Source organism: Melospiza georgiana, chromosome 7, assembly GCF_028018845.1.
Source record: "Melospiza georgiana isolate bMelGeo1 chromosome 7, bMelGeo1.pri, whole genome shotgun sequence".
Lineage (NCBI taxonomy): Eukaryota > Metazoa > Chordata > Aves > Passeriformes > Passerellidae > Melospiza > Melospiza georgiana.
Window position 1 is genome coordinate 4,281,941 of NC_080436.1, and position 24,319 is coordinate 4,306,259.

At 46.4% G+C, this 24,319-nt stretch overlaps 1 protein-coding gene across 1 annotated transcript in view; it reads left to right on the forward strand.

The window, feature by feature from the left end:
* TRAF3IP1 (TRAF3 interacting protein 1) overlaps window positions 1-20,271 on the forward strand; it is a 31,822-nt gene extending 11,551 nt beyond the window's left edge. Inside the window, exons 8-15 of the mRNA XM_058028424.1 lie at window positions 2,410-2,508; window positions 4,211-4,292; window positions 5,373-5,456; window positions 5,758-5,869; window positions 6,398-6,434; window positions 6,965-7,041; window positions 18,606-18,829; window positions 19,861-20,271. Of these exons, the coding sequence (XP_057884407.1) occupies window positions 2,410-2,508; window positions 4,211-4,292; window positions 5,373-5,456; window positions 5,758-5,869; window positions 6,398-6,434; window positions 6,965-7,041; window positions 18,606-18,829; window positions 19,861-20,026 (881 nt within the window). The 3' untranslated portion in view covers window positions 20,027-20,271. The remainder of the gene's footprint in view (window positions 1-2,409; window positions 2,509-4,210; window positions 4,293-5,372; window positions 5,457-5,757; window positions 5,870-6,397; window positions 6,435-6,964; window positions 7,042-18,605; window positions 18,830-19,860) is intronic.
* The last annotated feature ends 4,048 nt before the right edge of the window (window positions 20,272-24,319 follow it).

The following is a 24,319-nucleotide window of genomic DNA, read 5'->3' on the forward strand; positions in this document are numbered from 1 at the left end:
TTCCCTGCCTCTCAAGGTGATCCTGCCCTTCTTTCCCGGCCTCTCAAGGCGATCCTGCCCCTCTTTCCCTGCCTGTCAGGGTGATCCTGCCCCTCTTTCCCTGCCTCTCAAGGTGATCCTGCCCCTCTTTCCCTGCCTCTCAAGGTGATCCTGCCCTTCTTTCCCTGCCTCTCAAGGTGATCCTGCCCCTCCTTCCCTGCCTCTCAAGGTGATCCTGCCCTTCTTTCCCTGCCTGTCAGGGTGATCCTGCCCCTCTTTCCCTGCCTCTCAAGGTGATCCTGCCCTTCTTTCCCTGCCTGTCAAGGTGATCCTGCCCCTCCTTCCCTGCCTCTCAAGGCAACCCTGCCTCTCCTTCCCTGCCTGTCAAGGTGATCCTTCCCTCCTTCCCTGCCTCTCAAGGTGATCCTGCCCCTCTTTCCCTGCCTCTCAAGGTGATCCTGCCCTTCTTTCCCTGCCTGTCAGGGTGATCCTGCCCTTCTTTCCCTGCCTGTCAGGGTGATCCTGCCCCTCTTTCCCTGCCTGTCAAGGTGATCCTGCCCCTCTTTCCCTGCCTCTCAAGGTGATCCTGCCCTTTTTCCTGAATGTTCCCTGCCACTCAACCCCTGATTTTAACACCCACTTGCAAATCCCCTAATCCACGATGCCCCATTGGCTCCATTTCCCCCTCCTGCCCCTATACTGATTGCTCCCACAGTGTTGATGCAATCCCCTTGCTGCACCCTTGAAATCCCCCTATTGGTTGTTTTCTGTATCCACCCCCTGGTCTGTAGCTGTATTTAAACTCTTGCACTGAGATGTTTGTGGCTTTTCTGCCTTATCCCCTTCAATTGCAGTGAGCTTTCCCTGTGGAGCCTCAAGACAAAAGAGCTTCCTCCTTCCTTCTTGACACGCTCCAGTCCCCAGCTATTCCCCACCCCTGTTGTGGCCACCAGTGTTCAGAGCCTGGGTTCTGGTGGGCTTGAGCATTGTGTCACCAGTTTTTGTAGTTCAGCCTTTAAATGTTGTGTTTACACACTGACTGGAAGTGGATTATCTTCAGAATGTTCCAAATACTGCACATCAGGAGGAAAGGAATCTTAGCTTAGTACTGCTATCCCTTTGTGTAGGAAGGCAAGAGGAAGAGCCTGGAGAAAGTCCTGGATAAGGAATAAAAGTGGCTTGTACCCAGAGCTCAGACAGCAGCAGTGGAACTGCAATTTCTCTTTGTATTTCAGTGCCTTTCCCCCTCCTCTTATTTCAGTGATTGTGCCCCTGTTATTTGAATCCTAAAGAAGAACAAAACAATAAATCACTTTAATGTCTCTGTTCAGAAAATTCAGTGACACCTATGAATTGATGCCTGTTAGTAACAGCCAGTTCTGGTTAAAAATTGGTGCATGAAAATCTTCATGCACTTAATTTTCCAATCTCATTATTAATAATTTATATAAAGAGATCATGTGTTGCTGGATGTCTTCCCAAGTTCCCACTTATTTTTTGGATTTCTGGTTTAGGTTCCCATGTGTCTGAGGCGAAATACTGGAGTTATATCAGTCCTGCTTTCAGGATAATGAATGGCCTTGTTTGGGCACCTTAAATATATTGGAAACCCCCCCCGTATGTCTGTTAATTTAGGAGCCTCATTCAAGTTGGTGCTAGAAAATTGAAATTTTTATGTCACATCTCCTGTGCTGTGAAGTCTGAGTAATTTGGCAGCTGAAAAACCCCTGTCTGGATTCCATTAAAACTGCAGCCTTATTTTACTACTTAGTGATCCTTAGCTGATCCTATAACTTCTTTTATTTCCCAAAATTTCAATATTCATTTTATATGGCACTAAACTGTAAGGACCAGACACACTGTATTTATGGGATTGTCCCTTTAACACCAGAATCCAGTTTTCCTGATAAGTTTAATACAGGGAATGACTTTAGGGTGAGTATTTTAACACACTCCTCTTTCCCTGATGCAGCATTCAAATTGTAGTTTATCAAAGCCAGGAATATTTTGGGGCATTACCCCTCTTTCTTTTCTGACACAGTGAGCTTGCCAGAGGTGAATAATCCCGAGGGTTGGAAAACTTTCTGGAGCTGTGCTGATGCACATTGCACACTGGTGATGATGATCAGAGCTTTCTATTTTATCTTCTATTAATTGGAAATACATGAATGTACAACAGGAGGAGATGTCTCTTCTCTGCGAGCAGATAAATTCTAGAGGTTTATACTGAATAGTTCAACTTCCAGGAATTCAGTCAGCACTCATTTAAAAAGTCTCTGTGCACCTTGAATGTGATTTATTGACACTGAAGAGGGTTTATTAAACTAGGGTAGCCCTTAAAGAAGTCCTAGCAGGTATTTAGCATGGCTTTTTATTTTGAATTTTTATTGGCTCTTGGGTTTCATTTGACTATAAACTGTTTTGTTACAGGAGCTGTGGACACGAGGAGTGTGGCAGATGGGATTTCAGAGGATGGTGCTGCTGAGCTGCAGGAGAAAATTGAACCAGACCTTGCAGAAAAACAGAAGGGTAGGGAAAGTTAAAGGGTGGCTGCCATGGAAAGCCCAGCTGGAGTGTTTGGGTCAAATCTGTGCAGCTAAATGATGTAAGGAGAGTGATTTACACTTAATCCAAGTGCTGCTGTGTGTTTTAATCACATCTGATTCATGAAAAAATGTCCATCCCCTGATAAAGCAATTACTTTTATTTTCCTTTTCCTATTCTTTTGTTTTCCAAGAGGCACATGCTGCATCTGAATCCCTTGGTGACTTGTTCTCTGTAAGAAGGGAATCTTTGCACGTTGCCTCTTTGTGAAACTATTTGGGAGTCTCAGCATTTGCGTTTTACAGGATTCCAGAGGAAAATTCCATCCCTGCATTCTTTCTTACTCCTCCATTTCCCCCCCAAGCTGGGTATTGCTCCCAAGACATGGATGTGCTTCCAGCCACAGCACACACAGAGCCATGGAAGCAAAGTGCAGGAGGAGGAGCTGAAATTGCAGCAAAAAGCTGCATTTTTGTTCTCTCCAGCTGCAGATGCTTGAGCTGGTTGGGAGGATGGATCCTATGGATGTGGGAGGTGTTCCCAGCCCACCTTTGGCCTCCAGGGCCTCATGGCTGTGGCAGCCTAATGAAATATGCATGGATGGCCAAGACATTTGTGTGACCTTCCCCAGTTGGGAGAACTTCCATGCAAATTCCCTTTCATCTCTTGGAGCTGTCTTGTCCTTTGGAATGCATCTGGGGTGGAAAAGAAATTTATGGTATAATTGGGATGGGTGTAAGAGGAGTACCCCCAGGTTCATTATGGATTTGGATTGGATCCCCTGGTGGTTTAAGAACCAAATATTCAGGATCAGAAGAATAGTGAAGGTTGGAAAAGATCTCAAAAATCATCAAGTCCAACCTTTACCATTGAGCTCAACCTTTACTTTATTGACTGATCTTGTTTTTCAGCTTTATTCACCAAGGCACTGTAAACCCCTCATTTTTTAGGTTCAGGACCTTTAAGATCCAAATCCAAGCCACTCCATGAGCCCAGGATTATAAAACATTGTTTATTAGCTGAAGTAAACTGATTTTCCTGGATCTTTTAGAGCATTATTTCTGTCTGTTTCACTTATATTTTGTTGCAGAGCAACGAGGCTCTGTATGCCAATTTTCCTGGCCCTGGGAGTAGTTCTCAGGTTCTGGATGTAATTCCTGTTGTGTGCTTCGTGCCTAACTTGATCAGATTGCAGAATAGACAGAACTTTTCTAAGAAATCAGTCTGTTTGTTATTTACAGACTAATTTACCAAAGACTCAATAACATTCCAGTGACAAAAGAGTAGCATCAAACATAGTTGAAAACTTTTAACAGGAAAAAAAAGTGCTTTTTAAGAAGTCAAGCCCTTCTCTAATGCTTTTTGCCCTTTTGTCATGTATTATAGCATTTTTAAAGATAATTGGCTGAGTTTAGATGCTTTGAGTAGACTTTACTCAAGGAGTAGCCACCACCTCAATGAAGAATCCCAGCAGGGGAAGATAAGAGGTTAAGGGAAACAAAAGCATGGAGTGAGATGATGTCATTTTCACAGAGGGGGGAATTTCACAATATTAAGATACTTATAAAAATGAAGAATTTTAAGTGGTTTTTTTCAGTGCAATGCTAAGATTCCAAATACTCTCATAAAAAACTGAGGTTTTCCTGGCCCAGCTAAGCCCCACTTTTTATGGTGTTTTGTTTAATAGAAAGAGAAGGGGAGAACACAGCTCCTGAGAAGCCTGAAAATGGTGAAGCACCTCCTGATGTCCCACCTCGGCCTGCCCAAAGGTGTGTTTCCATCCTTTCTTCCCTTCTCAACCCATAAACTGCTCCATGGAATAAAATTTTTAGTAAAATTTTTAGCAAAATTTTTGAGGGGAACATTGCATTTCCTCTGTGCATTCCATAAGGACGGTGTTATGGATCAGGTGAGCTTGCTTTTCAATTTGAATGTTTGAATTTATTTATTTTTTTTTTTGCTCAGCAAAGGCTTGTGTTGCTGTGTTACTGTATTTGCAGGCACCCCTGTGGCAGGGAGGAATGATGAATCTGAGTCCATGTTCTCAGAAAGCTAATTTATTACTCTATAATACTATATTCTATTAAAGAATACTATACTAAACTATGCTATACTAAAGAATACAGAAAGGATACTTACTGAGTGCTAAAAGATAATGAAAACTTGTGACTCTTTCCAGAGTCTTGACTCTTCCAGAGTCTCTGCTAAAAAGACAATAATGAAAACTTGTGATTCTTTCCAGAGTCTCAACCTGGGGATTGTGCGGGGATTATCTCGGGGGGTGATTCGGGCTGTTTAGGGGAAGAGTCAGGAAGTAGTTTAGTTAAAAATGCCAGCTTTGGGAGTTGGAGATGAGGGTTTGAGTCCTTTCTTCCTGAGATGGGATGGTGGGATAACTCTAAGAAAGGGTTTAGTCTTCAATCTTTGGCTTACAAGACCAATGTTTTTATAAAGTATTACAGTTAATTAGAGTTTGAATAGTTTATTTCCTAGGGCGGCCGCAAGGGGGAATAAAACTAGGATAATTTTGAGTAAGTGAATGAGGCTAGTTGGCCAGTGATGATGAATGGGTGTTCTACTGGTTGGCTGCCTACTCAGGTTAGAATGAGCCAAAACAACTCACAGCAGAACCCAATGGAACACTCACCTGTGGGTGAACAATCTCCAAACACATTCCACATGAGCACAACACAGGAGAAGCAAATGAGATAAGAATTGTTTTCCTGTTCTTTGAGGCTTCTCAGCTTTCCAGGAGAAGAATCCTGAGTGAAGGGATTTTTCAGAGACTGTGAATGCCACACTGTGTCCCTTGTGAAGGTGATTTTTTCCCATTCCCACTGTTCTTGCAGACGGATTCCCCGTCCTGGCAGCGCGAGGCCGGCGCCCCCACGAGTGAAACATCAGGAGAGCACCGAGCTCTTAACCCCAGAAAGGTGAGGGATGAGGGACCTGCAGAGTGGGGGTGTTCCTTGGAGCACACCCTTCCCAGCTCCTCTGGCATCACTAGTTTGGGATGATGGTCACCTCATGGTGGAGTTCCCATCCCTGGAGTGTCCACGGAAGGCCTGGATGTGGCACTCAGTGCTCTGGGTGGGGATTGCTCACAGGTTGGACTTGAAGCGCTTTTCCAGCCTCAATGATTCTGTGATGTTTGATGCCCTTTAGCTCAGTTCAGTTTATTCTGATAGAGCTCAGTACTTGCATTCATTCCCCTGTTCCCTGTGTCCCTGACAGGAGTGGCAGTGCTAAAACAGCCCCAAGCGTGCTCAGGGAGCAGCAGGTTTCTGATGAGGAGGATGAGCAGTTCGTGGTGGAGACAGCAGAGTCCCTGCCAGAGATGCCAAAGGTCTGTTCCTGTTGCAGCTGACTGAACCTTTTTCCATATTTTGTTTGGAATGTCCAGCCTGGAGAGGAGAAGGCTCCAGGGAGAGCTCAGAGCCCCTTGCAGGGCCCAAAGGGGCTCCAGGAGAGCTGGAGAGGGACTGGGGACAAGGGATGGAGGGACAGGGCACAGGGAATGGCTCCCAGTGCCAGAGGGCAGGGCTGGACGGGATATTGGGAATTAGGAATTGTTCCCTGTGAGGGTGGGGAGGGGCTGGAATGGAATTCCCAGAGCAGCTGTGGCTGCCCCTGGATCCCTGGCAGTGCCCAAGGCCAGGCTGGACACTGGGGCTTGGAGCAGCCTGGGATAGTGGAAGGTGTCCCTGCCCATGGCAGGGGTGGAATGGGATGAGCTTTAAGGTCTCTTCCCACCCAAACCATTCCGTGATTCCCTGACTTGTTGAAATATCCTCCAGCTGAATATTTTTGAATAGTTCCATATTACAGCAATGCCAAACTTTTTGCAACTAAAGCTCTCTTCCTGCATGTGTAGGAGCCAGAAGTGGAGCTGGTTGAGGATCAAAAGCATGGTAAGTTTGCTTTTATGTATATTTGTACAGATCTAGAATCAACCCCTGGGTTTAAAGCAAATGCTGAACACTTAAAGTGCTGAACAGAGCACTAAAATCCCTCCTGAGGGAAAGAGTTTGCAACGTTTGCAGGAAAACCAACTTATTTACCCAGGCTTGTTTTCCTGTGCAGCTGGATTTACAACTGTGTTAAGGACACGTTTTCTATGCATCCTCAATGTCAGCAGGATTTAAAATTCTGCATAAAGCTCATAAATTAACATTTCTTCAAGTATCAGGTACAGCTTGTCAGCTCTGAGATACGAGGTTGGATTTAAAGACAAATTCTAGAAAAGCCTGGGAGAAAAAAGGTCAGATAGCAAATACCTTGTGTGTCAGTGTTTAAAATACAAAATAAAATGCTGTTTATGTTGCTCTAAAAGTTGTCTGCATTGAAAAAAACCAAGCCAATTGGGTTTTATTTTATTGTCTGAATGTTTGAAACTGTTAAGTGTCCATCAATGCTTAGAAAAATCCTGGTTTTTCAACAGGTGGGCTGGTGAAAAGAATCCTAGAAACCAAGAAGGATTATGAGGCATCACAGAAATCATCACAGACCACAGACAGGGTGAGGTGGCAATGGCTTTCAAAGAACTGAGAGATGAGGTGTTGCAATTGTGACCTTTTCCTTTGCTTTAAATATGTTTTATTCCATCTGTGATCATCTTTTCTCTGTCATATCTTGTCTTGCTTGTGTGATTTTTTTCCACAGTTGAGAAGGGGAAGGTAGGTTTTGTTTTTAATGAGTTTTGTAGGGGGTTTTTTTGTTGTTTTGATCACCTAGAAAGTGTGTGGGAAGGATCTAGCAGTGATCACAAACCAGAAGCAAAAGCTTGATCCCCCATATTTGAGTGTCTTGCTGTGGAAACAGAGAGCTTTGTGTGCCTTGCAGAGCTCCTGGCATATGAGAAGCAGCAAAGGCAGAACACTGAGATGGATTCTCTGATCCCATGGAAAGTTCCTAAATCCATTTTGATGTGCTGGGGAGAGGCACTGAGGCACTGCAGTGATTAAAGTCTCATAAAATTAGACAAGTGTGTTTAGATGTTTTGGGGAGGTGAATGCATTCCATGAGCTCTTATATCTTCCAATCACTTTTATTTTAATCTTAATCCAGTATCTTAGGGTTTTCCTACGTGTATGCCTTTCAGGAAAGGTCTGTGGTGTTGGAGACAGCTGTTCACAGAGCTCTGGGAAATCAGTGGTGACTCCTGAAGAGTCTGGGAGCAGACTCCTGTCTGCCTCTTCTGGCTTTCCTTTCTTTTCCAGCACCCTGAGGAAGTTGGGATGGCAGATCTGACTCTTGGGGGAATGTCCTCCTTTCTGGAGTTTGGGATTGGCTGAGATCCAGGCCTGGAACAAAATTCCTTTCATGTATTGTTAGGGCTGTGGTTGATGAGCCAAGGTAGGGTTAGGTGAGATATTGGGAATTAGGAATTGTTCCCTCTCAGGGTGGGAAGTGTCCAAGGCCTTGTTGGACAGGGCTTGGAGCCACCTGGGACAGTGGAAGGTGTCCCTGCCCATGGCAGGGGGGTGGCTCTGGATGGACTTTAAGGTCCCTTCCAGCCCAAATTCCTCTGGGATAATTCTAGAACTGAAGAAACTGAATCCTTCTAAAAAGAGGAAAAACACCTTTAGATTGCTGCCCACAGTCTGTTAGGAGTGGTTTTAGCTTTACCCAACCTGCTGAATTGCATCCATGTGTTAGAAATGTGCTTCTTGTGGTGGCTGAGGTCTCTGAAATACCTCTGGCTGCTTGGCATGAGATATCCAATGGGAAGATTTGCCTGCTTGGTGAAATTCTGCCTTCAGAGAATTGTTTGGAGACAAAGAAGCGTTCCAGGCTGATTCTGGAGTTTCTGCAGCAGCTCCAAAGCTCATTCCTGAGCTGGCACTTTGCCCAAGCCATGCAGCTGTCCCTGTTCCCAGGTTTGTAACTAGATGGTGCTGTTGGATCATCAGTTCCCAGCTCAGTTTGGGAAGAGCTTTAGGAATTCATTAGTGCTGTCTCTCAGCACTCCCTCACCCTCTTTGGTGGTGTGTCCTGTCCAGCACTGGGCATGGAACAGGATAATGGGGGAGGATTTACACAATCACATGGATTTCAAGCTCAGGAAGCTTCCTCTGGTGTCTGTGCTGCATTTTCTGGTTGGGTTTTTTTCCTGACTGAGAGTAACAAACTAAAACAGTCCCTTTTTAACCCCTTAAATATTTTTAAATGGCCAACTGTCACCCACCACAATCACCATTGAGTCCCATTGCTGGTTTTCAGCCCCTGAAACATTCATTCAGCACTTGTTTGGCTTTTGTTGCACTTTTGAAGCCCTGCTCTGCGTTAGCAGTGCCGAGAATAGAGAACTAATTCTGGAAAAAAAACCTGCTGACTTCCTAGTCCATCACATGGAAACCTGCCCCAGCTCCTGGAATGCCATGGGATCTCCTGGCCAAGCAGCTGCTTGCTGCTGCAGGAGGTTCCTCTGTGCTCCTGCTCTGCAGAGTGTGGGGTGGAAGTGGTTGGGATCCAGTCAGGAGTGTGGCTCTCCTGGAATTGGCATCCACAGAGAAGTGTGGCTTTCCTGGAATTGTCATCCAGACAGGAGTGTAATTCTCCTGAAATTATGATCCAGACAGGATTGTGGTTCTGAAATTGTGACCTAGACAGGAGTGTAGTTCTTCTGAAATTGTGATCCAGAGAGGAATCTAGTTCTGAAACTACGATCCAGTCAGGAATGTTGTTTTCCTGAAATTGTGATCCAGAGGGAAGTGTGGTTCTCCTGAAATCGTGATCCAGACAGGAGTGTGGTTTTCCTAAAATTGTGATCCAGAGAGGGGTGTGGTTTTCCTAAAATTGTGATCCAGAGAGGAGTCTAGTTCTGAAATCCTGATCCAGAGGGAAGTGTGGTTTTCCTGAAATTGTGATCCAGACAGGACTGTGGTTTCCTGAAACTGTGATCCAGAGAGGAGTTCAGTTCTGAAATTGTGATCCAGACAGGAGTGTGGTTCTCCTGAAATTGTGATACACAGAGAAGTGTGGTTCTTCTAATACTGTGATCCAGACAGGAGTATGGCTCTCCTAAAATTGTGATTCAGAGAGAAGTCTAGTTCTGAAATTGTGATCCAGAGAGGAATCTAGTTTTGAAATTGTGATCCACAGAGAAGTGTGGTTTTTCTAAAATTGTGAGCCAGAGAGGAATCTAGTTCTGAAATTGTGATCCAGAGGGAAGTGTGATTTTCCTGAAATCCTGATCCAGAAAAGTGTCATTTTCCTGAAATTATGATCCAGAGAAGAGTCTAGGTCTGAAATTGTGATCCAGAGAGGGGTGTGGTTCTCCTGAAAATGTGATCCAGACAGGAATGTGGTTCTGAAATTGTGATCTAGACAGGAGTGTGGTTCTGAAACTGTGATCCAGAGAGGATTGTGGTTCTGAAATTCTGATCCAGGGAGAAGTGAGATTTTCCTGAAATCCTGATCCAGAAAGGAATGTTGTTTTCCTGAAATTGTGATCCAGAGAAGAGTCTAGTTCTGAAATTGTGATCCAGAGAGAAGTGTGATTTTCCTGAAATTATGATCCAGACAGGACTGTGGTTCTGAAATTGTGATCTAGACAGGAGTGTGGTTCTCCTGAAATCGTGATCCAGAGGAAAATGTGATTTTCCTGAAATTGTGATCCAGAGAGGAGTCTACTTCAGAAATTGTGATCCAGAGGGAAGTGTCATTTTTCTGAAATCCTGATCCAGAAAAGTGTCATTTTCCTGCAATTATTATCCAGAGAAGAGTCTAGCTCTGAAATTGTGATCCAGAGAGGGGTGTGGTTCTCCTGAAAGGGTGACCCAGACAGGAGTGTGGTTTTCTTAAAATTATGATCCAGAGAGGAGTCTGGTTCTGAAATTGTGATCCAGAGGGAAGTGTGATTTTCCTGAAATTGGGATCCAGACAGGATTCTAGTTCTGAAATTGTGATCCAGAGGGAAGTGTGATTTTCCTGAAATCCTGATCCGGAAAGGAGTGTCATTTTCCTGCAGTTATTATCCAGAGAAGAGTCTAGTTCTGAAATTGTGATCCAGACAGGAGTGTGGTTTTCTTGAAATTGTGATCCAAAGAGGGGTGTGGTTCTCCTGAAACTGTGACCCACAGATAAGTGTGGTTTCCCTGAAATTGTGATCCAGAGAGGGGTGTAGTTTTCCTGACAGCAGAGTTGAATGGAAAAGATGATTAAAAATGCTTGGAGTGTGTGACAGGCACTTGACAGTTCAGAAAACAAGAGCTGGAGACACAGCTGAATCCTGGGAAGTTATTTTAGAGAATGGAGTTGCTGTGACAGTAAAAGTAAAAAAAAAAAAAAAAAAAACCACATTTCCAATGTGGTCTTGCCTCTGGGAATGCTTCTCTGTCTATTTAATTTGTTTTCCATCAAACTCTCCAGAAGTATCTTCTGCATCAGGATTCAACTGTATTCCAAACTGTCCTGTGCATCACAGAGTAAAATAATGGTACTGCTATATTTTTGGAGTAAGGTATCCAAAAATCCAGGGAATACTTGAAAGAAAACTTGCTTTGGGAAATTCCATCTTCCCTCTATCTGTCAGTAGAATGTTCATCTTTCCTTATTTTATTAAACTATTCAATCCATCCAAAAGAAATGAAATATTTTTCCCACTTCTATTCATTAGTCTTTAAAGCCTTGATCTTCTGCCAGTTTGGAAAATGAAGAGGGGAAAAAATAGCAGGCTGAGTGCTGGAACTTTTGGTGAATACATTATTAACTGCAGTATTCAGCAAAAAAATGATCAATGGATCCACCTGATTTATTGGGGATTAATCAGCCAGAAATGAGGTGAAGTTGGTGGATTAATGCTTAATCCAAATGTAATGCTGGTGCCCTCTCAGGGATGTTTCACACCTTCCAGCTGCTGATGCCTGGGGAACATTTATTTATGTTAAAAACATTCCTCCAGAACCCTTTCTGTGCTGTGTTTCCCAAACATGCATTTTCTTTTTAAAGAGTTTTAATAAAGGAGAACAGGGGAGAAGGAAAGAAAACTGGGACTTTCATCATCTAGGTTTTGCATGTGCAGAAACTTAAAATAATATACACAATTTTGAGGTCAAACAAAGGGGTCATTCTGAAAATACACAAGATTTTTGCTGCCTTGATTAGCTGTGTTCAGCCTAACAAATTCCTAAAAAAAACTTCCTAAATGTATTTGTTTAGAGTCTAAGCCTCTAATGTCAACCAGAGAAAGAAACAGATGTTCCATTTTGTATTCCACTTCATTTATTTGATGTGTGGAAAAACGTAGGCAGGTTATTAAATAGCTGAAGCAAGTGGGATAACAGAATTCCCATCTTTGCACTACCAAAAAAAAAAAGGGCTTCAGAAAAGCAGCAGCCTGGAGGCTTCTGGGAGGAACAAGTGGTATTGAGTAGCTCAGCACCTGGGCAATATTAACTTGAATTAGCAGTGTGGCACATGATGCACTTCAGAGCTGAGGACAGATCTAATCAGTGCTGATTCTGTTTGTTTGAAGAGCTGTAGGTCACTGATTTTTGCAGGAATCCACCAGCTGCACATCTGGGTGTGCCCTGCAGGCCCTGCAGTGGATGTGCTGTGTTCAGCAGCTGCAGTCAGAAATGCCAGCCAGTTGGGTTTTTGGGAGAGGCTCATCCTTCCCACCACAGCCTCCTGCCAGCTTGGAGTGTCCTCAGGAATGCTGACAGGGAAAAGGAGGAGGAGGAGTTACCCTTGGAAGGGTTTTCACCTCTGTCACATCTCTGTGGGTGCTGATGTGATGCTAATTCAGTGGGAAATCTCTGGTGCAAGCACACAGTTCCTCCAAAACAGGGTTTTTACTCTTTCCTCGGATGGAGGGAGTGTGTGCTCCAGGGTCCTCACTCTGCTCCCAGCTCTAGGGAACAAAAATGTGCCCCAAAAATGTGCCCCCCAAGCAGTCCTGCTGCAAGCTGTGAACACAGGAACGGGGCTCTGGCCACTCTTGGGATAATCCTGGTGTCAGGGCTCCTTTGTGCCCCAGACCATGGAATTCCTGTCCTGTGGGTGCACTGTAAATCCAGGTGAGACAGCAGATGGATGTGTAAAAGTGGTGAGGCAGCTGTGGCTGCCCCCAGGAGAGGTGCAGTGTGAAAAGGACACAGCACAGGGCCTGTCACTTCTTCCAAGGTGCTGGGGCACAGCCTGGGGGCAGGGAAGCTGTTTAATACAAGGAGCAGTTTTATCCCAAGTCCTTTTTCACCAGGAAAGGGTGCTCTTTCAGCAGGAAGAGGTTCTGGACACAGAGAGTGTGAGGAGAGAGGGAAGGCTGAGCAGAACTGGCACCAGTGTGGCATCATGGGTGAATGAATGTGCTCTGCTGTCACTGATTTCAGCTGGAATCGTCTCCTGCCTTGTCTCTGGCTCAGGATTCACAGGGCTGGAGCCAGGCTGGGAGAGCTGGGGGTGCTCACCTGGAGAGGAGAAGTCTCCAAGGGGACCTCAGAGCCCCTTGCAGGGCCCAAAGGGGCTCCAGGAGAGCTGGAGAGGGACTGGGGACAAGGGATGGAGGGACAGGACACAGGGAATGGCTCCCACTGCCAGAGGGCAGGGATGGATGGGATATTGGGAATTAGGAATTGTTCCCTGGCAGGATGGGCAGGCCCTGGCACTGCCCAGAGCAGCTGTGGCTGTCCCTGGATCCCTGGCAGTGCCCAAGGCCAGGCTGGACACTGGGGCTGCGAGCCACTTGGGACAGTGGAAGGTGTCCCTGCCCATGGCAGGGGTGGAATGAGATGAGCTTTGAGGTCCCTTCCAAGTCAGACCATTCCATGGTTCTGTGATTTTGCTTTGTGTGCTGAATACTGCCCCAAATTTGGAGATTTTGGGAATGACTTCTCCCCAGGCAGGCAGGGTGGGTGTCGGGGCTGGAGTGGGTGTTCATGGACAGGTGAAAAGTCCAGCTCTCTTTGGAAGGATCAAGTATGAACTTCAGTAAATGTGGAAAAGCACCACCCTGCAAAAAAAAAAAAAAAAAAAAAAAAAAAGATTGAAAAAGCTCTCTTGAAAGAGCCATTCTTTTATTTTCTTGTGGAGCCTTCCAGCTCAGGAGCAGGTCAGAGTGACTCTGGCAAGTGCAGTGATAAAGAACATTGTGTCTCCAACTCCTTGGCCTGTGCCTGAACCCCATACCTGGCATCAGCAGAAAAAGCATCCTGTTCATTTGAAATGCTTTAACATTTACTGTTTCCCCCTGGTTCTGTGAAAGAGTTTCTTATGGGGATCCCTGGTGGATAGTTACAATATACTTAAAACACAGACTCTGTAAAAACCAGGAAAAGAAAACACCCTTTATGATCAAAAAATATATTTTATACAATAAAAAAAGCACCACACCTTGTTGGTTTTGCACTGGATATATCCCAGTTACTTGTCCAAAATGAAGTTTCTGCCCTGTCCTGTAGAATGAGGTGGGGGGAAATGGTGGGGCTCAATAAAACTGTGATTACTTGGGTCTGTTTTCCTAGTGGTGCATAATAATGGTGTTAAAAGGGCCTGTAGAAACTATTGAAATGCTTGATGGATGCATGTACTAATTTGATTGATATTTAAAAGCCTGTTAATTAAAAAAAAAGGAAACAAAGGGGAAGGTGTATAAAAGTAAGCAAATGCTGTTTCTTCAAATTCTGATGGCTTCTGGAGCCTTGTTGATAATTTCCACCTTTTTGATTAAAAAAGAAAATTCCAGCTTTCAGATTTCTCAGGTGGCTGCCCCCGAGTCCACGTTGTGTTCTGCTCCCATTGAGGTAATGGGAAAAGCAGCCTTTTCCCAGCAATCCAAAGCAAACATTTCTCTTGGTGCCTCATGAAAAACACGAAGGAAAGGAAACGTGTTGGGCCTACAGAAGTGATCCAGCCTTTTGCACGGGGATAATTTATTGATCCTGGGGCTGTTGGGAAAGGGGAGTTGCTTGAGGTGTAGGGGCTGATGAAAAAGCCTGGAACAATTTGGATTCTGGCTGGAAATCTCCTGTTCCACGTTTGTGCAGAGTGAGCAGAGGTGGCACTCGGCGCTCATACCGCCCACGTCGCCGGCTGGGGAAAACCTCCTGCCACCATTTTTTAACCCATAGCTGCAGCTGTGGAGCTGGGAACAGCCTCTAATACATTTCTCTCCCCTTAATTATTTACAATCAGCATGGGTTGGCAAAGCTTGAGAGTGTCACAGTGATAATTCTGAGCCTTGAGCTGCAGGACGTGGAATCGTGGCTGTCCCGTCCCTGGAATGTCCCAGGCCAACCTGGGATAGAGGAGGGTGTCCCTGCCCATGGTGGCTTGGAACTGGATGGGCTTTGGGGTTCCTTCCCACCCAAACTACTATGGGAATCTGGGATCATTAGCACAGGTGTTAATGAGACAAAGAAAGAATGGGTGGTGATTTTCACAGCTGGAGCTGCTGTGCTCTCTGGTTGGGAAATCTTTCTTGGAAGGAAATTTTTCTTGAAACTTGGGCATTCTTACATTTCAGTATCACAAGTTTCAAAGACACTAATTTAATTTTTTTTTTGTTGTTTTATTTTTAAGAATCCTATGATGAACTTGTAGGAGTAGTATTTATTAGATTTTTATTTCAAATAGTATTTAATAGATTCTTTTCGTGGTGTTATGTTTCGGTTTTTGCAATGCCAGTTGGCCCTGATCATCCTAAAGGTCTTCTCCAGCTGTGACAATCCTGTAATTCCATGACTGACTTTGGATGGGATATTTTCTCCTTTGAATCTCACTTTTGAAGTATTCAACGGCATAGAAAACATGCTGGAGTTACAGGGACACTGCAATTAATTTTCATTATTTACTAATACACTTTAAGGAACTGATTCATGAAAAATATTCCAATTTTTTTTTTGTTTGTTTCACTTGAGCTTTTCAAGCAGCTGTGTATTTTAGCCTGGAATATTTCAAATTGTGAGCTGTGTTTACAGATCTCTGCAGATCTGTATGTAGATATATTCTGTAGCTAAAGCATCATTGATATTTTATTTGTTTTATTTTGATCCTACACTTCCCTGTGGAGGGAAGTGTGGCTGTTTGGTCTGTCTAGGTATCAGAGAGGTCATGCCAGCATTACAAGGATGAGAAAGAGAATCACAGAATCATTTGGGTTGGAAAAGGTCTGCAAGACCTTTGAGTCCAACCTGTGCTGTCCACCTTGTCACCAGCCCAGGGCATTGAGTGCCACATCCAAGTGTTCCTTGGACATCTCTGGGGATGGGGACTCCCCACCATCCTGGGCAGTGCATTCCAAGGCCTGAGCACCCTTTCCAGGCAGAAATTCCTGCTGTGCCCACCCTGAGCCTGCCCTGGCCCAGCCTGAGGCCGTTCCCTCTGCTCCTGTCCCTGTCCACCCCGGCTGTCCCCTCCTGGCAGGAGCTGTGCAGAGCCACAAGGGCCCCCTGAGCCTCCTTTTCTCCAGGCTGAGCCCCTGCCCAGCTCCCTCAGCCCCTCCTGGGGCTCCATTCCCTGCCCTGCCATTCTCCAGTGTCCCCTCAGGGTCCCTCTGGCTGTGAGTGCCCAGAACCGGCCCCAGCCCTGGAGGGGCCTCAGCAGGGCCAGCTCTGGGGACAATCCCTGCCCTGGAGGTGTCACACCACGGCTGGCACAGCCTGGGGGCCATGACCTCGTGTCCAGCCCTGTCCCCAGCACCACCAGGGTCTTTTCCAGCCCTGTCCCCAACACCACCAGGGCCTTTTCCAGCCCTGTCCCCAACACCACCAGGGCCTTTTCCGGCCCTGTCCCCAGCACCGCCAGGGCCTTTTCCAGCTTTCCAGCTGCTCCTCCCTGAGCCTGCTGTGTCCCATGGGCTCACAAGGAGCTGGCCCTTGGCCTTGCTGACCCTGGGCCTATGGATCCCTCTGCAGAGCCTCCTGCCCCCCAGCAGATCCACATCCCACCCACTCTGTGACTGCAGCTGCCTGAGGGTGCTCTCCATCCCCTCAGCCACATCCCTGATAAAGATAAAAATATTAAACAGATCAATATTAAAATATTACTCCCAGTACTGAGCCCTGGGGAACCCCACAGTGACCAGTCCCAGCTGGACATGGCCCCATTCCCCACCCCTGTCTGGGCCAGGCCATCAGCCAGGTTCTATCCCTTGAAAAGGGCATTTATCCAAGGCATGGACTGCCAGCTTTTCCAGCAGAATGCCTTGGGAAACAGTCCAAAACATGGCATTTGGAAAATAGAAATGAAGCAGCAGCAACCCTCAGATAATGGACTGGCTGAGTCTTCTCCCTTCTGAGAGAGCTGGATGTGAAATAAATTCCTTATTTTTTGGCTAAGCCTTCAGATAATGGATGGTGGGGAGGAAAGTGGGGAGGGTTTGGAGCACTTAGGAAAAACAAGGGAATGGGATGTCTTCCTGGGAAGCTGTTGGACCTGATACAGCTCTGCTGATGGGCTGGAGGTGCGTGTGTGCATAGCTCACGTGCCAGCCCCATGTGGGAAATGCAGTGCTGGGGACTGAGCTTTCCCTCTGCCTTTGGGGGAGCACAGAGCAGGAAAAGGAGTAGGAAAAGAGGCAGGATAGAGAGAGAGAAGGGCCTGGAACACTGTGAGACCACAGCTCTTCCATCCTAAAGGACAGCAGAGATGTGGATGGCTCCAGAAAAGCCCTAAACCCTGTGGCTGGTGTGGTGTGGTGTAATGAGCACCTGCTCCTCCACGAGGGAGGCATGGCCTGAACAGAGGGGAGCTCAGGGCTGTGTTGTTTCTACAGCTCAGCCAGCGCTTGTGAGGTGACCTGGGCAGCCAAGGGCTCAGCTTCAGCAGCTTCTGTCACCTGAGCCCAGCTCCTGCTGAAAGCACACAAACAGGAGCCCCCCAGTGCAGTCAGAAATGCAGCATTTCCTGCACCACGTGTGTGGCAGGGCGCGGGCAGCAGCCCCCAGCGAGGCTGGGCTTTTCCCTCAGACACATCCCTGCGTGTCCCCAGCCCTGCAGCCAGCCCAGGGCTGCTGAAGTGTGCTTGGCAGGAGGCCCTGCAGCCTCCAGAGCCAGCTGAGCAAACAGCCCAGCTCGCACAGGAAGGCAGGCAGCTGGGAGAGGGGCAGGAGGGGACAGGGGACAGTTCCCTGTCCCAGCACTGCCACCTCTGTGCTGAGCAGGAATTGTGCCAGGAATCAGCTCACGCTCTGGTTGGGGTGGCAGGGAAAGGCCTTTCTAGTTGTTTGGCATATAATAAACAGAATTACTTTAAGTAAACTCTGCTTCAAGCTCTGTGTGTCTGGGTTTGGGAATTTGACCTGCAGCAGTGTTGGAAGGAAAGAAAAACGAGGTTGTTTTTGATTCATGGGGGAGAAAATCCCAGCGGGCTTTTCCTTAATGGCTTTGCTGGAATAAGATTATTCCAGTGTATTAGCAGTGTGGCATCACTCTGCTCTTTTTACAGCATCCTCGTGCTCCTGCTGGCTTTGCCACTGGAGCAAACTCTGGGTTTGACTTGCATTGAGCTGAGGGGCCTCAGGAGCTGCACCACAGAGACTCTGCTGGCTGCACATGAGGGAAAGTAGCACAAGCCCAAATTCGTCTGGAGTAGTGGGGTTTATGGAGGCCACACCTGCAGCCTGTATGGTTTTACAGCCCTGAACAGGAGTGCAAGGCAGGGAGTAACCATGGCTGTTACAGCTCTGAAGCACTGTTGTCAGGAGCAGCTTCAGAAGCTGGAGATCCAGATATGGACAGTGGAGGGAGAAAAGCATCTTGAAGGGGCTGATGCAGAGAACTCAGAGGAGCTGTGCCCTGGAGCTCCCACACAGCAGCAGAACTTGATGCTGCTTTCAAAGCTTGTCCAGAAAGGTGTGGCTGCCCCATCCCTGGAAGTGTCCCAGGCCAGGCTGGACAGGGCTTGGAGCAACCTGGGATAGTTGGAGGTGTCCCTGTCCATGGCAGGGGATAGGATGGATAGGCTCTAAGATCCCTCCCAACCCAAACCATCCTGTGATTCCACAATTCTTCTCTTCCATTTCAAACTGTCATAAACACTTCTCCAGCTCATTCTCTGCTTGCAGTCTCCAAACACCATTCAGCCTGCAGCCACACTTTTCCCTCATTCTGATGCTCCCCCTGTTTGTCCCTCCTGTTAGGAGAAGCCAATTATCTCAGAAGCATCCAGGAAGAGGGAGAGAGACTTGGTAGCCAAAGAGATCGAGAAGTTCCAGGGCTCCATTCAAACTGTGTGCCAGCACGTGCTGAGGCTGGGCAGGATGGTGGATTACATTCAGGAGGACATGGATGCCATGAGGAACGAGCTGCTGCTGTGGCGCCAGGAGAACCGGGAGCACGCCGAGGCTTTGCGCAGGGAGCAGAGGTGAGCTCGGCTCTGCGGACACATTTAGGGGCCCTTAAAACTTAAAAACAGTGTAAATACTGAACCCAGAGAAGGACAGTTGTTCTGGTGTGAAGGACAACTGTTGAAACAGCTCCTTTGGCCTTCCTTGTTGTCTTGGTTTGGAAAGACAGGAGTCTGCTAAGGAAGGCAGGAGCCTCCCCTGAAATGGAGAATGTAAACCTTCCCCATCCCTCTGAATCACTATAAATTTTAAATTAAGGGGCTCTCAGGCAAAAAATATGGGAGCAGAAAATAACAGTTCTTTAATAGGAAGGAAAAAAAGAAAAGGATAAAATAAACAATGCAGTACACATGAACAACAGTGACAGTCAGAACCCAGCCTGACACCCTGTGGGTCAGGCTGTTGGTGGCAGTCCCATTGGAAATGTGGCTGCAGCCCTCCTGCAGTGTCAGGGGTGGTTCTGCTGGAGCAGGGGGATCTGTAGAGAAGGATGTATTCTTCCTCTGAAGATCCAGTGGAAGGAGAGGCAGCTGCTGTTCCTCTGGGGAATCCCGTGGAGAAAGCCGTGCTGGTGTCTCACAAACCTCTGGATTATATCTGGGTAGCAATGCTTGGCTCCTCCCTCTGGGCTCACATCTCCCAATGGGATGTTCTAGTTCTTATCAGCCATGCAGTGACATTCAATAGTCTGTTATCAGCAATGTCCCCTCCTGAGGGAGGTGTGAATGTGGTCACTCAGAGAGAGAGATAAAGCAAACTGCCCACCTGACAAAGGTGATCTGCCATACAGATGGGAATGGGAAACATCTTGCATTGCAATCTTCAACACTTGTCTCACACCAGAACATGATGAATCCATCAGTGTCCCTGCCCATGGCAGGGGCTTGGACTGGGTGGGCTTTAAGGTCCCTTCCAACCCAAATTCTGTGTGATTCCATGGAATGCTTTGCAGCCTTTCAGGTATTGAAATGTGTTTTCTTGGAGTATAAAATAACCTGAAGCAGCTTGAAAGCTTCCAACAACATCACGTTTCTTGTGTCCCTTCCAGCATCACAGACAGCACTCTGGAACCACTGAAGGCTGAGCTGGCTGAGCTGGAGCAGCTGATGAAGGACCAGCAAGAAAAGATCTGTGCTGCAAAAGCAAATAATTTAAGGAATGATGAAAAAATCCAGAGGATGATTCTTAGCATAAATGTGTCTTCAAGAAGGTGAAGAAAGAGGGAAAAGGAATTAAAGAGCCTTAGGACTCACTGACTGACATTGCTACCAAAAAACCAAAACCCAAATAGCAGATATGCCTTGTTCAGATATAGAATGTTTAGGGACCAGAACCCTAAAAACATTACGAAAAACTCTGTTATTGCATTGATTTTTAGATGTTGATATTATGCAGGATAAAATGATATTCACTTGAATGCTAAAGTTGCAGAGCTATTAAAAGAACTTTATTTGTTTAACTGTGAGCTGCTGCTTCTCACTTCCAGAGCCCCCTTTCCTCTCCTTATCACCCCTGAAATTCCCTCTGAACACACTGTCCTGATAAGTGGGTACTAAAGAATTCTTTTTCCCCTTCAATGTTCCAAACTCCTGCAGGTCAGAAGGTTCCTGAATCCTGTTCAGAGCTATCAGGGATCTGATTAGGACCAAGTGAAAATGCAATTCGAGCATCACCACGTAAGGGAGCTGAAGTGTTTTATCTGCACAGGTGTTAATTCCATTTTTATGGCATATGTTCATTTGGAAAGGATTAATTTAAGTACCTGTTTCCTCCCCAATGCACGTCCTTGCAGGTTTTTCTACGGGAATAATTCCACTGATTTTTCTTTAGTGAACTGCAGATGTCTGGAGCATTTTCCTAATGACTCCTGGAGTGTTCTGCCCATGAGAGTCCAGCGTTAGTGATTCCTAAATCTGCAAAGAGTATTAGTGCAGACACAACTGTGTGACTGTGCTGGGTGCACAGGCTTTAGTCCCCTGCAAGGCTGTTGCCAAGGATTTCATGATGTTGTTTGGGCTGTGGATGAAGTGTTAGTGGCCTTGTTTTTCCTTCTTTGATTGGTGTATCTATGTTTTTTTGGGTTATTTGTTTTTTTTTGGTTTTTTTTTCCGTTCATGGTTTCTTTATCTGGTGTCTGGACCTAAAAATCCACCAAGTCATCATCATCATAAATGTGAGTGTTTAGGGTGTTAAATAGAGACATTTGGAAGGGTGGGAGGCTTTGCTCTGTGGGGTTTAGAGGGGGTGGAGAAGCATTTGGGGGTTTGGGAAGGAAGAGGAGAAATTTTTTGATCTCTTGTAACAGCTGCCTGCGACACTGAGCTCTTTGTGTTTGCATGGCCCTTTTCCAACACCTCATCTGCACCCTGGGTCTCAGCACATGGAGAAAAAGGGGTTCAGGATGGTCCAGCAGCAGCCCCAGAACAGTGGTGAAAGCTGTGTGGTCACTGTTCCCTTCAAACACTCGGATTGCACGCTGGGGTTTGCTGGGATTGCTCAGACTCCTGCCCCATGAGCTTCCCACTGCTCTAAGCCACCCCTAAAGGGCATTTGCCACCTGTCCCCCAGCCTTTGTCACCCCATGGTCCCCTCCCATCCTCTGCAGCCATAAAATCCAGCGTGGTGCTGCTGGAGCCTGGGATAAGGCAGGAAAGCAGTGGGAGCAGCAGCAGGTGTTCTCCAGAGACATGGAGGAATTTCTGGCTCAAGCAGGATTTCAGTAATGAAATCAGGATTTCAATCATGATTTTTCTTTTCCCTCAGCTGCCCCATGGAGTTCCCTTCAGCCTCTCCCCATCGTGTCCCTGCTGCTGGGCTCTGGTGTCCTTTCCCTGGTGACATGGCCCTTGTGTCCATCTGTCCTTGTGTTAGAAGTGCCTGTCCCTTTTCAGGGTGGGGAGGTTGGCCTCAGAGACCTGGGCGAGCTCAGGGATGACTTTTTGACTTTTCCCATCTCCACGTGCCCATTTCCTTGTGCTCGCTGACCAAATACGACTTCAAAACATCGTGTTGAAGTTTATCAGCATTTTAACATCACACAGCCTCAGCCCTCTGGATTTGTTCCGTGTGTCCCAGGCGTGGAACCCAGCTCGGAGCTGAGGCAGGTTGAGGAGGCAGCCCCAAAAAAGCCTCCAGAAGGGAGCAGCTGTGCCTGGAGGAGGGGCTGGGGATGTGTGTGTGTGTGTGTGTGTGTGTGCACAGCCAGGGAGTTGTGTTTCAGCCTGTGGGTGGTTCATTAGCAAAGGAAACTTTGCCGGAGCGGTGGTTTGGGATGGAAAGCCCTTCTCATTGTCAGCCCCGGCGGCGCTAATGGAGCCTGACAGTTCTGGGAAGCAGGATTTGTGTTTCACGACGTGCCTGACATTCCTGGGCTGCCAGCCCCTCTGCCTCGGGAATGGTTCTCAGCTGCAAAGGTGCAGCTGGTGGCAGGGTCCCAAAATGCTGCGGCTTTGGGGCAGGGAGGGACACGGGGGGGGGGGTGACAGGACCTCCCCAGGCCAGGAGCACTCGGGGACAGAGGAGGCTGGAACGTAGAAAGAGCATGAAAAAGGCCAATCACTTGTTTTTAAAAATTTTAAAGTTTAATGATAATAAAATGGTTATAAAAATAGCAATATAATTAGGGTAATAAAAATTTGGACAATTGTCATTAGGACAATATGAGACAATAAGAACAAAGAGTTAAGGACAGTCTGGGTGCCTTTTCTGGGCAAAATAAGCCCGAAAAAGGACCCACGGTTACCAGAGGATTAACCCTTAACAGCAACAGCCTGTTGCATATTCATACACCTCATACATGGTGCATAAATTCCATTCAAACACAGGATTCTGTCTGGGCAGTGTCAACTTCTTCCTCTGAATCCTGACAGCATCTTCAAGGCTGAGCAAGGTGGAAAGAAATTCATTTCTTCTGATAATGGAGCAATAAATTCTCTTTCTCTGAAAGATTTGGATGTCCTGTGGCTGCTATCTCGCTGTGAGTCCTTTCTTTAAAAAAGGTATCTTACATAGCACAGTTTCTATTTTAACCTTTTGTTATAACCTAAAACTATATTTAACACACTACTAAAAAATTAATACAGCATTACTTTCTAAACTTTCTAACACAACACATATAATATTCATTTGAATATTTGTGAAAAGCCAATCATAAAATACCCATTTTTCATAGGGGACATGGGGTGAGCTCAGAGGTCTCCACTGGAACTCGGACATCCATGAGTGCTCTGGGTGTGGGAGGCTGTTCCTGAGGGTGGGCATGGAAGGTTTGTTATAAAGCTTTGTAATATATGTTATAAAATAATTTGTTTGTAATATATGTTATAAAATAATTTGTGCTAAAGGAAGTTAAAACTCACAGCATTTTGTGTGCTAAAGCCAATGTTGGGCAACAAGAAGTAATAGGCAAAGTGATAAGGATGGAGGTTCAAACACCAGGAGGACACTGTCTCCAGAGATGGATATTTCAAGGGATTTTTTTTCATCTGACAAGACTCCAGCAGGAGGCATTTGATAGGCATCATCAGAAGTTTATCCCAGAAGGTTTTCACCTGACAAGATTCCAGCAATTATCCACCAGTTCCGGGAAACATGGCAGCAAGAAGGAAAAACCTACGGTAATAAGCTAAAATATGCTAAAAAATGTTTCTTTCTTCTTTCAATCTCCAGTTTCATTTATCAGTAAACCTAAAGTCTATTTGTAAAAGCAAATATCTTTTTCCATTCATCTTCCAGAGCCCCAAAGACTGTATAAAACAAATCCCTTAGAAATGACATTTGGAGACCCACGGGGACTTCGGTGCAATAATAGAGGCCAAACCCTGGGTTCCCCCAGCTCTGATCTCCTGGCTGAATCAAATTGCTTGTGGCTTTTCCCAAATTTATGCTTTGATTAATTAATAAATTTGATTATTATGTTGAAGTATTCATTTCTTCTCCCATGAAGTGGCTGCTGGGACCCAGGGCTGGCTCTCAGAACTCCAGTGCCATGCCAGGAGTGTGGAACTGCCTCGGAATAGAGATTTACCAGAGGCAAAACCTTTAGAGCCACCTGCTCTGAGGTGCCAGGCACAAACCATGACAGGGGGCAGGCAGAAGAGGAGGAGGAGGCACTTCCATTGTGAGGTTCCACAGGCAAAGGTTTATTCCAAGGGAGGGATTTAGAAGGAAAGAGCCACGAGCACTTCTGTGCACAGGATTTTATAGGGGTGCAGCTCAGGGGGTGGATACAAACAATTGAGCACGAAGGAATCTGCAAGGGAGGAGCGAGGGGATCCCATCAGTTGCTTGGGACTAATTAGGACAGATGGGAGGAGAGGGTAGGTCCCATGGGCCAGTGGGGTTCCTGCAATAGGGGAATTCCAAAGGCGTGGTGCAGCCAGGGATTGGTCCAAGACAAAAGTGACAGGGAAGGTTCAGGAATGAAGAGCTGGGTCACCTTCACAGGCAGGGAAGGAGCTGGAACAAAGAGTGGGGCATGGCATGAGGGACAGCTTTGAGGGAGGGAA